The sequence below is a fragment of the Condylura cristata genome, unplaced genomic scaffold (assembly GCF_000260355.1).
Source record: "Condylura cristata isolate star-nosed mole 26May11 unplaced genomic scaffold, ConCri1.0 scaffold00006, whole genome shotgun sequence".
In the NCBI taxonomy this organism is placed as follows: Eukaryota; Metazoa; Chordata; class Mammalia; order Eulipotyphla; family Talpidae; genus Condylura; species Condylura cristata.
The window spans coordinates 52,128,171-52,143,992 of NW_004567107.1; the positions used below are offsets into that span (position 1 = coordinate 52,128,171).

At 33.9% G+C, this 15,822-nt stretch overlaps 1 protein-coding gene across 5 annotated transcripts in view; it reads left to right on the forward strand.

The window, feature by feature from the left end:
• Positions 1-15,822, forward strand: part of CNTLN (centlein, centrosomal protein) — a 219,635-nt gene that overhangs the window by 196,727 nt on the left and 7,086 nt on the right. For all 5 annotated transcript variants that reach the window (XM_004677679.2, XM_012721530.1, XM_012721531.1 and 2 more), the window contains 2 exons: positions 7,536-7,721; positions 11,113-11,190. In XM_004677679.2, coding sequence (XP_004677736.1) covers positions 7,536-7,721; positions 11,113-11,190 — 264 coding nt within the window. The remainder of the gene's footprint in view (positions 1-7,535; positions 7,722-11,112; positions 11,191-15,822) is intronic.

Below are 15,822 nucleotides of genomic sequence, written 5' to 3' on the forward strand. Positions count from 1 at the left end.
AATTTGTGCCAAACCAGAAATACTGGGCAAGTCTGGACAATTGATTTTAGGAACCAGATAACCATCATCTTTATCTTCCTTATACATTTATTAGCTTTATCACGAAATGGGAATGCTCAGAAGTCACTCCTGAAGTAAAATCCCACAATTGCCAACATATCAAACATTAATTGTATTACATTAAAACTAAATGCCCATCTTTTAAAACATTTAAGACCCCTCATAGTTTGACCTGCTTAGAATCTAATATTTCCCATGACTCTTAACTTCTGCCTCTACTATAGCTTGTGTTCATTCCAGACTTTGCCCAAGTTCTTTTTATTTTACATACCCTTCCCTCCTGCCCTTTGATCTAAAATTTCCGGATTTATCTCAGTGCTTTCCTCTTTCTTTCATGAGTCCTCTAACTGTGATTAGATGAAAAAGCCCTAGTCTGCCAGCAGTTAATTACCTTACCTCAGGCAAATGACTTAACCCTTTATGCCTCAGTTTCCCCATCTGTCAAGTAAGTGTAATAATAGAATATTATCTGAGCAAGGGTTTAAGTAAACTGATATAGATAAATAGAATGCCCACATACTATCTAAGTATCAGCTAATAGTTGTCATTGTCATCTTCTGGCTCTCATTTTTCTCCTGAATATTTATTATATATGTCACATAAATTAACACTTAACTCTAAATGTCTTTTTCTTTTTGTTTCAAGTAGATTGTAGCTAGGCTGAGGGAAGGGATATTGTCATTATCCTCAGAATATTGGCTTGTAATAGGGCTCATTAAACTCTTGAAAAATTGATTTCGTATCTACTTCAAGAATTATCCTGGATACATAGTCACTGCTTGGATTGAAGATTCTGCAAAGGCAAGAACAATGCACGTTCCTTAATGAGCACAATTAAAGATTGCACTTAGTTCCTACATGAAATGTTAGGATCAACAGGACTCATTCTGTGCAGAACTTATTAGGGTACCATGTACACAAAAGTACTTAATAAATATTATTTGTAGTATTAATAGTAATAATGTTTGTTCTGGCCCTGTTGTGGAATCTGTGTTCCCTTTAGTCTTTTCATTTATTCATATGGCACAGCCAGATTATAGAAGAGTGGAGTGGCCATCTGTTCTAGATCTAGTCCTGAATATGGAATTTTGCCCTGGGGTAAAATCAAGTGCTTTGAGCATCTGGGCTGGATATACGTGGCAGAGCTGAGACTTTGAATTCTCCTATAATGGAATAAAACACACAAGGGAAATTTCTAGAAGTATTTGCTCAGTTTGAGTTAGCCCTGATAAAACTTGTTAATGTTTGTATGTGAGAGTCATATGCCAAATTCCATCTTCTCAGTATTTTTTACTAGATATGAAGTAAATATCAGCCAAAGAACAAAAATTAATTGGGAGCTTAAATCATAATTATCACTGTGTAATTTTTTTGGTAAGATTTAGTAAGGTGTTTTGGGCATATAAATTTGCTTCTTTAATGAGAATATTTGTGGAGCATTGTAATTTTATTTTTAAATATACAATTGTTAATCCTCTACTTTTTTAATTGTGGTTTTCTTCTGCTCTTTTTCCAGCTTTAATGAGATATGATGTATTAGTTTAAGATGTATAATGTGATGACTCGATACACACATGTGTTATGAAATGTTTACCACAGTAGGGTTAGTTAGCACATCCTTTACTTAACTACCTTTTTATTCTTACTGTGGCTATGGTGAGGACATTTAAAATCTACTCTTATTACATCTGTAAACTATATGATACAGTATTGCAAATTATGGTCACCACTCTGTACATTATATCTTTTTCATTTTCTTATTCTGTGCCTTCACTTTATTTTATTTAGCATAGTGCTATAAGGATCAGTTGTCACACCTCAGGATTTCCTTCCTTTTTCATGGTCAAATGATATTCTGTGTGTGTGTTATATTTTATTGGGCCAAGTATTGTGAATAATGCTGCATAAAACATGGACCTTTGTTTTGGTTTGGTTAACATTTTGATGATACCAAGGCTGAGCATCTTCCATGTTTGTTAGCATTTTATATACGTTCTTTGGAAAAATATCTATTCAGGCCCTTTTGCCCATATTTTAACTGGATTATATGAGATTTTTGTCATTGAGTTGTAAGAATTTTATATAGTTTGAAATCAGGAATTGTGGTACCTCTAGATTTGTTCTTAAGATCGTTTTGACTATTCAAGATCTTTTAGGAGTGCTTTTAGATTGCGATAGGGATTGCATTTGACTTATAGATGACTTATATTAATTCATTTGATCCATGAGCATGGGATAACTTTTCATATATTTGTATCTTCTTCATTTGCTTCCTGAATGTTTTCATAGTTTATAGTATACAGATTTTTCACTTCCTTTATTCATAGGTTTTGGTTTGGTGCTATAGTATATGAAATTGCTTTCATTCATTTTTTTTCAGACATTTTGTTGTTAGTGGATAGAAATGCAAATAAATTTTACATGCAGATTTTTGTATCCTGCAAACTTACTAAATTTGTTGTTTAGTTCCAACAGGTTTTTAATAAAATATTTTTTTTTAAGATTTATTTACTTATTCGTACATAACTGCAGTACGGCCAGAAGTGCAGAGGTGGTAAGAGGATTCACCAGAGACAGAGCCAGGAGCAGAACAGGCACATTTATTAAAATACACTGCTGAGGGGAGCAGTGGGCAAGGCAGGAGAGTCTGTTGTGCCATGTCATTTACCTCCCTAACCCGGAATGGGACTAGCACTGAAGCAGCTGCAGCTAACTTCATAGTGCTGAGTTTTAACACACTTCACTATTGGGGAGGGGCCTTAATACAAATCTTTATTCTCTCTCTTTCTCTTTCTCTCTCTCTCTCTCTCTCTCTCACACACACACACAACACATACATATTTGTGTCATAAAAAGAGATAATTTTGCTTTCTCATTTGAAAGACTTTTAGTACTGTTGAATAGGAGTGCAGGCCTGGAGGATGGAATAATGCATTCACAATAGTTTTCCTTCCTTTCATTTGTGTGCAGATATTCTTAAGTGTTCCACTATGTAGCTGAAATTTCTCAAATGGACTTTTTGACCTCTATCAGCAGTACTTTTGTTCAGAGATAGGTAAATGTTACCCTTTAATGGGGGCACTGAGGGCCTTGGTTCTCCTACTCCATCACCTAATGACATCTTTTGGATTTTCAAATTGAACTAAGGATAATGGAGATTGTCATAATAATAATTTACCAATTTCAGTGGAAACCATGTGTATAATTATATGCTATGCCATAACAGGAGTTTTTCATAGAATATATATAATAAATTTGTATTTAGTGAAATAAATGATTAGTAAACCCAAACTACACACACACACACACACACACACACATATAATATATATGAAAAAGATATCTATAATATAATGATGCAAACATAAGATCTTAAACTGTTCAGAATGCGTTTTTTTTTAAGATTTATTTATTTATGTATACAGAACTGGGGTACAGGCCAGAGGTGCAAGAGTGGTGAGAGGACTCACCAGAGGAAGAACAGGCAACACAACATGCAGATCAACGAAGGGCACTGTTAAGGGAAGCAGCAGGCAGATCAGGAGAGTTCTGCAGTGCCATGTGGGTCACCTCTGGGGTCAGGGATCGAACTTGTAGTGAAGCGTCTATGGAGAGCTTCATGGTGCTTGCTTTAACCTGTTGCACCACCAGGGAAGGCCCAGAATGTTTTTTTTTGTTAAGTACATTTTAAACAAAAGAAAAAAAATCCTTTGGATTTGTTAGAATTACATGGTAGAATTAGGAATGTTTGTTGTATTTTTCTCTAAATTTTTGTATGTATAAATTTTTTTGATTATTAAAAAAAGCAGTCACATAATTTTACCAGTGAGTTCTGTAATTTTTCAAGGGATGAGTAATTCAAATATTATGTAATCTATTTTAAAGTGTTTTTTTTTTTAATATAGGAAGTTTTTTTTTTTTAAGATTTATTTATTTGTACATTCAGAACTGGGGTACAGGGCAGAGGCTCAGAGGTGGTGAGAGGCTTCACCAGAGACAGAGTGGGGAACAGAACAGGCAGATCAACGAAGTACACTGCTGAGGGGAGCAGCGGGTGGGTCAGGAGAGGTCTGCCACACCATGTGGTCACCTCCAGGGCAGGCAGGAATTGAACTCATGGGGAAGTGGCTTTAGCTTCTCAGTGCAGTGCTTTAACCTGCTGCGCCACCAGGGAGGGCCAATACAGGAAGTTTTTAATGAAATTACAATAGCCCAGAAACCAACATTTCATAGAACAGCTTGAAAGGGAAAAAAATGCATAGATGAATCTTACTCATGAAGATAGAAGCAGAATTCCTATGTTAGATGTGAACAAATCAACTTTGCCACCGTGCTTAAAGAATCATACATTATCAAACACAAATCTTATTCTAATAACATAAAACTTGCTAAACACTGAAAATCTGTTCTATTTGTAATGCAACGTTGGCAATTGGAGGGAGAAAATCTTTTGAACAGCTCACTAGATGCGGAGAGCACGTATGATAGGTTTCAAATCTAATCCTGACATACAAAAATCACTTCCAATAAACTTGATGTTGCAGGGACTACTAGTTGGCTTTAAACTCCATTTCACCTCTGTTTATGTTAATTGAATATTTAATCAAGTATTTGCTTTTCCAGCAACTTTCCCACATTTCTAAATTTTTTGTTTTATTTACTTTTTGAAGCATATTATTATGAAATCACTAAATTCTAGTTAGTGAGGTTGATTGGTAATGATATGTTATTCACATAGTACCTTTAAAGGCTCCTTTTCCTCTTCATTATTTGCAAGAAGATAGATATGATGAAAAGATACCTTAGACTCATAAGGAAAAGAGCAACATTATCAGAATGGCAGACTAAAATCACAGAAGGGAAACTAGGTTCCCAGCATATGGAGTTGTTACATAACTTTGGAATACCTGTTCTGTCTTATTTGGCTGTTAATTTACGTGGTCATGGAAGCAGCAACAAACCACCTTTGTCTTATACGACATGTACGATAAAATATACCTTTCAGAGGCTTACATTAAACATCATTTTCTTGGACAACATTAAAAGAATTTCCACTAAACTTAGGTATGATACAGAAGTGCCCCTTACAATGGTACCATCAATGCTTACTCTACAGACTAGGAAATATAAATAAACAAGAAAATATGTAATTATGGAAAAGCATACCAAGATTTGAAAACTCTTAAAATTTCTACTTACATAATAAAATAATTATTAAATACCAGAAATAAACCTTTCAAAAAATGCAAGATGACTAAAAAGTAGACTGTGGAACACCAAAGCTAGATAGATAAAGGTAGAATTTATTTGTAAAGGTGAGCTCATTCCTAAGTTAATCTAACTGCCAGTGCAGTCTCAAATACTGACAAAATGATTCAGAAGGAAGGAAGCAAGTGGAAAGGAAGGAAACTAAAAGAGAAAAGAAATGGAGATGCCAGAAAAGAAGAATGAATAGAGAGAGAACATTTTCTCTCACATGCATCAAAACATACTATAAAGCTGTAATAAATGAAACATCAGAATTGATGCAGGAGTGAATACATAGAGCATTGGGACAGAATAGGAAGTTCTGAAAATAGACTTAATATGTCTGAGAATTTAGAACATAAAATTTGATTTTGCATTTCAAGTCATTTTCAGGGTCTAGTAGTCAATAGCACTGCAGAAGTAACTCTCATTTCAAAAAATAAAAATGTTAGCCTTATATATACCTCATATAACACACGCATTTTATGCATTGATATGAAATCCAAGAGTAAAAAAAAAGAAATTGGTCAAGTATTGCACAAATTTTTATTATTTTGAAATGGGGGAATCTCCATAATCAAAACATAAAGCTTAAAATCAATAAAGGCTATAACAAAAATCCTAATTATATAAAATACACCAAATTGTAGGGGAAAGATACTGTATACTAAGTTGAAATACTAGTGATAGTGTGAGAGAATATGTACTTGTATATAACAAACAAAATAGTATCTAAGATACATAAAGAATTCCTGCAGATCAGTGAATAAAAGATGAATAGCTTAATAGAAGTAAGAACAAATAAAAGTAATTAACCAAAGAACAACACAAAGACCAACAGATGCACAGTCTCATGGGAATGCAGGAAATGAAAAATAAGTAAAAATTAAACAATTTCTTTCAACTGGGTATCAGTCCAAAAAATCATAAAAGATCTTTAATGGTTCATAAAGTCCAAAATTGACAGGATTCTTTGAAAAATATCCTTGCACACATTTGAATTGAATGTAGAAATGATACTGTATTTTGATGAGCAATGAGGCAATTTCTTCGTTAGGGTGGATTTAAGATCATTTGGTATCCATTTTTGAAGGACATACAAATAAAATGAGATTATGGTAAAATATATCAAACTGTCATGCATTGATATATGAAAATATATTTCTTTATATGTGAAAATATATTCTGAAATTAGCAAAGTATTTCCTGGGAAGTAAGACTCCTATTATAATCAGGAATAAGTCAAGTATGTCCATTAATATTATTTAGTATTGTTCAGGAAGAATGTAATAACAAGAGACTGAAGTATAGTTTAAGAAAGTGAAGTATAAAAACTGGAAAAGTATAGTGGAAATAATGTTTACAGATAGGGATTGGATTTCTAGAAATTATTGAGGAAATAGCTGAAAAACTCCTATAAGAAACTTCAGCAAGCTAGTTATGTATCTACAATCTTTACATATACAAGCTATAATGAGTATTAAAGGCAACCAACAACAAAGTAAAATGCATAGGAATAAATTCTAGATGTTTAAAGGTAATACTTAAAAATAATCCTTGTAAAGTCTTAAACAACTAAAAGGGAATACCATGGCCTTTCTGAGTAGGAAGATTCAATATCCTATAATAGTACATAATCCAAATAAAAATTAATATGATTCTAAAAAAGATAATATTTTTCATAGGGGAGGGGTTTAGTGATCTCAGGAAAAACTCATCTTCATAACTGAGTCCTGAAAAAGGAACTATCATAGTGTCTGTACAAATACACTAGAAATGAAGAAAACAGGAAAAGCAAATGCAAGAAAAAGTTTTAGCGCAGATTAAGTTGCACAGAGCAGATGAAAATACTATATTATGAATTAAATATACAAATATATATGTGTACAGACATACCTACATACAATATACATAAATATTTGTATATTTAGATCACGTCCTGCAAATAAATTTGAAAACCTAAGTGAAATGTACATACGTATCAGTTAGTGAATGTTAAAGAGAAATTGAAGAGTTTTGGTTAATCCAGCAAGTTGGTTAATTGGTCATTTAAGAGAACTCATTTTGCATACTGACAATAAGTAAAAAGCAATCTATTATGCTCCAAATAAAATCAGAGTAAAGATAATAAAAAGTCTTTGCTAGTATCTTTACATCTTTAAGTTATAAGTACCTTATCTTCACTTATGACTTTCATGTGAGCCCACATTCTTTCCAATGTGTTGCAGGCTTTGGTCAAAGAATTACAAAATGATGTCCATCAGATGAGGCGACATATTAGAGAACTGAAAAAAATGCAGAAAAACCAGAAGGCTAATAAAACTTCAACCCATAAAGCCCAGACGTTGGCAGCTTCTATCCTTAACATTTCACGTTCAGATTTAGAGGAAATACTGGACACAGAAGATGAAGTGGTAAGATCATTTAAAATATTTATCAATAAATGGCTTTTTATACATTGAGTTTAACCATAGGTATTTGTTTTTCCAATTCTTAGAATTTCATCTTTAAAATAATCTTAATGAAGGTGAGATTATTCATGTGTCAGTGCAAGATACATGAACTAAACTCACAAAACCACAAGAGAAATGTAAGTATGAAATACAGAAATAAGCCAAAACATATACCCTTTAGAACTGCTTTTTATTCAAGTCAGCTGTTTTCCTGCCTCCTGCATTTTCTTTAACATAGTCATATATTTTATAAACTGATATTTTTTTAAGTGAGTGTGATTGAGTGAATGGATTTGGTTAAGTTGGGTCATCTTTGATTTGAGGATTATTTTCTCCTATGTAACAAGTTTCAATAGTAAATCCATTGGCTTTCCTAGATAAATTCACAGTTATTGTTAATAAAATTTAAAATATATTCATGACTTTAAATTGGTTAAAATACTCTTATTTATATGCATTGAGCTCTTTGTTGCATTTAAGTACCCTTTGAGAAAGGCAGTTATTTTTGACAAAGTTACTGACTCATATAAACATCAGAATCTTACTGTATAGTCTTCTGTGAAACCTGTGGCATATTCTCAATCATGTTCTATTAAGTCTCTGAACTTCAATACATGAATATTAGAACTTTAATACTTGAAAATAGAATTTATCATTTGGAAAGACAAAGGTGATATTAGCTTCCAGTAAGTATTTGCTCAGTGCATCAATAACTTCAGAGACTTAAATGTTTGTATAAGAATATCCTCTAGGCCCTCCCTGGTGGTGCAGCGGGTTAAAGTGCAGCACTGAGAAGCTAAAGCCACTTCTTCATGAGTTCGATTCCCGCCTGCCCCGGAGGAGACCACATGGCGTGGCAGACCTCTCCTGACCCACCCGCTGCTCCCCTCAGCAGTGTACTTCATTGATCTGCCTGTTCTGCTCCTCCATTCTGTCTCTGGTGAAGCCTCTCACTGGCCCTGCATCTCTGCCCTGTACCCCAGTTCTGTATGCATAAATAAATAAATCTTTAAAAAAATAAAAAAATAAAAAGTAAAAAGAATATCCTCTAGCCCTTATTAGCTTCTCAAAGAACTTCAAGAGTAGAGCAAAACTACAAAGTTTTGAAATGGCTAATAATTCTTAGAAAAGAGGTTAAAGGAATTCTATAGAGATCATTTTCATCCTATGGGACAGTTATAGTGAATTTTCAGTTTCCAGTGTTCAGCAACCATGCCACAATGTTTCACTTTCTAGGGAAATTTGACTTTTGAATTGCAGGAATATTTCCAAATAGAGTATCATATTTTATGCTCACAGGAAGTAATAGTATCTCTGGCAAGAGTTATACCTAACTATGGACATCTAACTGAAATTTGTTAATTTGTAATGAGAAACAACAAAAGTTAAGGTTGATGCCTAGATACCAAAAGTTTGGTTTTTTTAACCTAGAAGTTACTCTTAACCTAAGTTTTTTTAAAAACCAATAGTGTCCTTGGCCCTCCCTAGTGGCGCAGTGGGTTAAAGCACTACACTAAGAAGCTAAAGCCACTTCTGCATGAGTTTGATCCCTGCCTGCCCCGGAGGTGACCACATGGCCCTGCAGACCTCTCCTGACCCGCCCACTGCAGTGTACTTCGACAGTCTGCCTATTCTGTTCCCTACTCTGTCTTCTGGTGAATTCTCTCACTACTCCTGCACCTCTGGCCTGTACCCCAGACCCCAGTTCTGTATGCACAAATAAATAAATCTTCAAAAAAAAAAAAAATCAATAGTGTGGATAGAGAAACCAAAAAAAAAAAAAAAAAAGGGGGGAAAAAAAAAAAAAAAAAAAAAAAAAAAAAAGGTCTGCTAAAGATGAACCTAAAAATTAACACTTGAAGAGTGAGGCTTATGGGGTGAGAACAAAGTGGGGAAGAAGCACTGCGGACTATGGTGGATCGTGGATACTTTGGAGTACTATAGGTAACTATACCTCAAGAAGAGGATGTTATACTTCCATAATATCAACAACGAAGAAATAAAACAACCTAAATAAAAAATTAATGAATTAATTACTAAAAAAATATGAACTTGATGTTATAGCATTGGCTATTCACATCTAAAGTTACAGTAAAGTATAAGAAAGGAAAGCTATAGGAAGAAGATTATATGAACTGAGTGAGAAAAGAGATAGGATGTCTCTAATGAAAAAGTGAGAAAATTTTGGCTGTTACATAAAAGAGTAAAGTACTAAAAAAAAAAAGAGGAAAAAATTAGCAAAATCCCGTGTGTGTGCATGTATGTGCACTAGTACAGATACGTATTCTGGAAAATGGAGCCACCGTCTTGTGCAGTCTCAAACATATCCTCTGTAGGCTTGCAGATAGGAAAAAAACACTTCTTCTGAATGGACAAATTAGGAATAGCAGCCCCCTTTGCACATATGAATTAGAAAAGGATGTCTCTATTCCAGAGGAGGTGGCACATCTGTGTGCACCCTAGCATTTTGTAGATCAGCCTGGAGGCAGAGCACCAGCACTGCAGTGTGCATATCACACAACCTCCAGTGGGGTTCCCAGAACCCAGAAGTGAAAGGATGGAAGTAGTAAAGCACTTCCTCAGAAGGGTCAGTGCACCTTAACTATTACCAAGTGTAATTGTAGACCCGAGCTTACTTAGACTGACCCTTATATCTGTTCCTAGCCTGATACCCGGCAGGTAGGAAATTTCAACAAGCATTTCCTAAACTTTCCCTCTTTAAACAAAATTTTCTTATAAACTGAATCTTGGTTTTAACTGAATAACCAGTTGTACATGTGAATACACTGTGATTTCAGAAATATCTTACCTTGCTAGTTAATGAAATAAAGATAATTTAGTGACCCAAACACTAAGTTGGAATGTCCCTTACCTAAGAATAAACCTTTGAATATTTTAAATAGATATACACTTAAATACACCTGGGCCTTGCCTAAAAACACTGTTTACAGTAATTACTCCTTGGCTATCAATTAGCAAATCAGATTTTTTTCTGTATTCTTTGTTATCTTCCAAGGGTCACTTACAGATAATTTTTTATAGAACACCAGCTTAATTTTCTCCTTATTTTAGTCATGTTCACCTCTACTTCAGTCTTACCTTGAGTTTCACTATCAAAGCAGTGATAAAATACTCCCAAATTATATTGGGAAGTATGAAAATGTGGCTTTGTCTTCCACATATATGTAAATAGTCATGAATTAAATATTTAAAAGCTTGAATTTAAATAGTCTCTACTTTGAGGGCATGCTGCCATTTCTACCAATATATCTCTAACTTTGTTCAGTATCTAATAACTGATCAATATTATATAAATGCTATTTACACCAGTATTTGTATTTTCTTCCTTTAGGAGATGGAAAGGACAAAGACAGAAGCTGAACATGACCAGGAATGGCTGTTATACATCCAGAAACTTCTTGAGGGACAGGTATTTCATTTTTCTATTCCTCATAGAAAACTTCTAAATGATAACTCCAAGCCTTCTATTTTTACCATATTTCTAACTTTTGTAAACACTTAGACCTTATTTACTTCTGTGGGGTAAAGAAGTATTCCAGTAGGTAGAGAGGAAAGTTAACCCTCTATTTGTACTTTTGGACTTAACAAATGAAACAAATGCCTTGGGAAAGAGCCAACATGGGTCTTAGCAAATGCATTAATTAAATTATTGAGTCAGCCTCTATGCTTGCTAGTCTGAGAAGGATCCATTCTCTCAGCCCTCTCAGGAAAAGAGATTCTTTATTATGTGTCTTTAAAGTTAGTTGTTGATACGGACACCTGAGGAGTTCATGGGTTTCAGTGACCTTTTACTATGGACCTGTTTCCAGTCAATTCATGTTTTCCTCACAGCCAGACAGCTGTTTATTACTGTGTCTTCCCGCATTCTCTACAATATTTTCTACTGAGACCTCGAGCTGCTTGTTAGTGGGAAGTAAATATTGATTTGGCATCCTGTCAATGCAGAAAGAATGAAAAAATTTCCACCAGAGGCCCCTCAAACATTTTCCTATCGACATTTTCTGGGCCGAGTGGAAAGCTGCATAGAGGATGACAAGGCCAAGACGAGTTGAAACCCCTGAGGGGTCTATTGAGACTGCTGCTGTGACCTGGGTGAGACTTTTTCTTCCCTTTCAAGTGTTTTTTTAATACACATGCAGTCTGCTGGGATGTGCCCCTCTTGTAAGTGATCAAGGGCAGTTTATTGGCAGGTGAGAGCCCTGCTTTTCTAGTCATAGCCAGCTTTTGTTTTGACATCACTGACAGCATGTAATGCATTCTAAAACTTTTGCATTACAGTTCTTTTTGCTCAACCTAATTATCTGTTTTAAAAATGAACTGGGGTTGAAAACAACTTAAAAACATACTTCTCAAAATAGCAAATGATAATTACTACTGTCCTGTGAGTTTTGGAGGGTCTTTGTACATGTTTCTGATATGAGTAGCAGTTATTTTGTGTTCATATTAGCAAGTAGCAGCGTCTATACTTTTGGGGAAGTTGAGAATAAGGAAGTAACATATGAACTACTCATATTCTTAATATCAAGCAGTTTTAGATATTTTCGAAACCTTATCCAGAATCATTTCAATAGTCATAAGTGATTGACCTTTATTAGCTTAAATGTTGGACAGAGCCTCTGTCCTCTGTAGTAATGATTTGTCTTTGAAAAGAAAGACCGTTTCTTAATCATGCTGTTTTTCTAGTGCTTACCCTAGGAATCATTGTTTGGAGTACATTTTTCAGCTTAAAAATTATAAAAAAAAAAAAAAACTTTTCAATTGACTTTTAAAATGTTCAACTAGTAAATATAACCTTTTAATAAATAATGTTACTAATTGTGGCCAAAAAAAGATCCATATGCATAAATACCAAATTTTCCCGAAACTGTACAGACACTGGACCTGGTTTTTTCCCTAACACATATGTATATACGTGTGTGTATACACATACATATATGTGTGCATGTGTATATCTACACATTCTGCATTATCTGTATGTATGCTTATTCTGTCCAGTTAGTATATAAAATAATCCTGTTGAAAATGCAGTTTGATATAGGGCCTTTTTGTGCCACAGAGCCTGGACTCTGGAATATAATTGCCTAGCAGTATTGATTTAATTGCCCAGGTTTATTTGTGGACTCCTAATTATTGACTGGAGGTAAATTTAATGGAGCAGCCTTTATGAACACTGGGAAGCCACTGCTATTGCTGTTATACATAATGAACGACATCATGTGCCTTTAGATCATTTTTCAAGCTAATTTTATTCCACTGTGACAGTATGATAACATTTAAAAAGTCACAGACTTTTTACTTTTATTACTGACATAGGTGGTTTTGCTGATGTCTTTGAATTTTGTGAGAAATTGAGAAAAAAAATACAGACTTCATTGGTTGCACTTGAATGTCACTTTATAATTACACCCAAGAGAAAAATCTATAAAATAGAAAACATCTTTTTTTTAACATACTTCTCTTCTCTCTCAGTTTCAGCAATTATATTTGTCCTGAATTTTAGGAAGGTTTTCTTTTTATCCACCAAGTTTTTCAGTCTAAGTTATGCTCATAGGAGTGTGTGATGTGTGATGAAAGTGTAAATATGTTGTTCCAAGCAGCATCTTTTTCCATTCATGACATACAACTCTGTGTACCTGAAGTTAAATGATTTTCAAGCTGTGTAAAAACTGTGAGCACATTCTATAAAAATACTAATTAGTTCAGTATTGATATTTGATTATTAAAATACTTTAAGGATACATGTTTAAGAAAGTTCTCTTTTACATCCTCCCTCTGTTTAGGGTGCTGTATGTACTAGAAATCTGAGATCATAGGAATGAGCCTGGTCCTTTATTTTATCTTTTAAGTACTATGCCACAGAAATGCTTTCTAGTAAAGAAAATTTTTCTCGGCATTCATTCAGTAAAAATTTACATTGATAAAAAAATACTCACCACAAAATAAAAGGCTGTGCTGCTACATGAAATTACACAAAAATAAAATATTTTCTGTTACTGTTAGCAGAAACACATTAGAACCAATAGGTTCAAAACATTAACTTAACCTGTTTTTAAGAATGCAATTATATTTCCTCATTATTTCAAGTAGTCTAATTGTAGTTGGTAATTTTATACATTTGACTTTATCTGCATGTAAACTTAACCCCCACTGTTTTTCTGTTAATGAAAATCACACTTAAAATAATATCTTTCTGAGAATCTTTTTTTTTTTTATTTTAAAGATTTGCTTATTTATTCGTACAGAACTGGGGTACAGGCCAGACATGCGGAGGGTGAGAGGATTCACCAGAGATAGAGTGGGGTACAGAACAGGCAGATGGACAAAGTACACTGCTGAGGGGAGCAGCGGGAAGGCCAGGAGGGGATCTGCCTTGCCAGGTGGATCTCCTCCGGGGCAGGCTGGGATCAAACTCATGTGGAAGTGCCTTAAGCCTCTTTGTTCTGTGCTTTAACCCGTTGCGCCACCAGGGAGGGCACCTGAGAATCTATTTTTTATGGCTTACCTGCCTTTTAAAATCATTGATCATTTTTTACTTGTTAATTCCTACTTTTACATTAATACATTTTAACTTACAATTTACGGCAGATAAAATATCAAATCAGTGATTTTAACTGGATGAGAGAACCCCCCCACCCCCCAAAATTAGTTTTTCTGTAGTTTGAGAAGTGGGAGGAAAAAAAAAAAAAACATTAAAAAGTAGGTTGGAAAAAAAAGTAGGTTGGCACCACACAATAAAATTTTTTGACCAAGAACGAGATGTAACCAGAAATTTACATTTAAAGAAAGTGAAATCAGTAAGTACAATGGAAAAGAGACTGGAAACAAGAAGGTAGTCTAACTAAAAGCAGAAGGTTTTGTGCCCAAGTCATAAAACAAAGAATCAGCTAGATGAGATCCACATTATAGTGATTGAGTCAATAGCAATAGTGAGTAGATTAAGGAGTCAGAAAGCAAAACCAAAGAGGGATGACTACATGATGAAGAAGATAATATTTTTTCAGACTTTTCAGGACTAGAAGGGGCAAATCAGCTCTATGAATATTTGAATACTCGAAACTGGGATATGATTCTTTACTAAGATTTAAATAAAAACCTTTCATGTCTAACCAAGAATGGTTAGAAAATGTCTTGACTGTTTTGTTGTGTTTTTGCTAATCATTTTTTGGATTTTTTATTAGTCAATATTAATCCAGTAAGTATAGATCATTTGGAACCATATCAAAAATTCTATATTTTTGCCTTAAGTGATTAAGAATTCAAAGTGCAGACTTTGGTCAGTAATTTTTTTCTTTGGATTTTCTCTAACTCTAAATATCCCTATTCCTGTTACTTGTGGAAATTTAAAATAACACTTTCCCAAGTGTACTAAACACAAAAATATGCTTACCTTCTATAGATAGTCTCACAAATGGTAGTAAGAAGAGTTTTATAATTCTCCCTGGCTTTTGTTAATAAAGTAACTTACAGCATGAATGTTAAATGAAAATTTCTCTTTACAACTCTGAATATATAGGCTCCATTGCTTCCTATGTTGCATATGTAACACACATGCATATATATATTCTACACAGAGCCTTTTCTCACACACGCACACCCACGCTTAAACTGTTATTTCCACAGACTTCTTACATCTAACTGCAATAATGAGTACAAAATTTTCCATGCAGAGCTTTTCTGGGATTATGTAAAATTTACCAATTTCAAAACTACTTTCATGTCTTCAGTTAAAAAAAGGCATATGTAGTTAATGTTAAAAGTTAGAATTAATACTGTCTGTGTTTTAATACTCTATTTGACAGAAATCAAAAGGAAAAGTCAATTATAGCCTTTACCAAAGTTTGTGAGTAACAGATATAGCCTTCTGATGTGTCATTTTTCAGCAGAACTCTTAAGAGATAGATATACACATACACAAATATGCATACTATATATGTGTGTTGTGCATTTACTAATTTATACTCTTTTTTTTAACTATATTTGTTCTTTTTTTTTAAGATTAATTTATTTTTTTCGAAACCTTATCCAGAATCATTTCAATAGT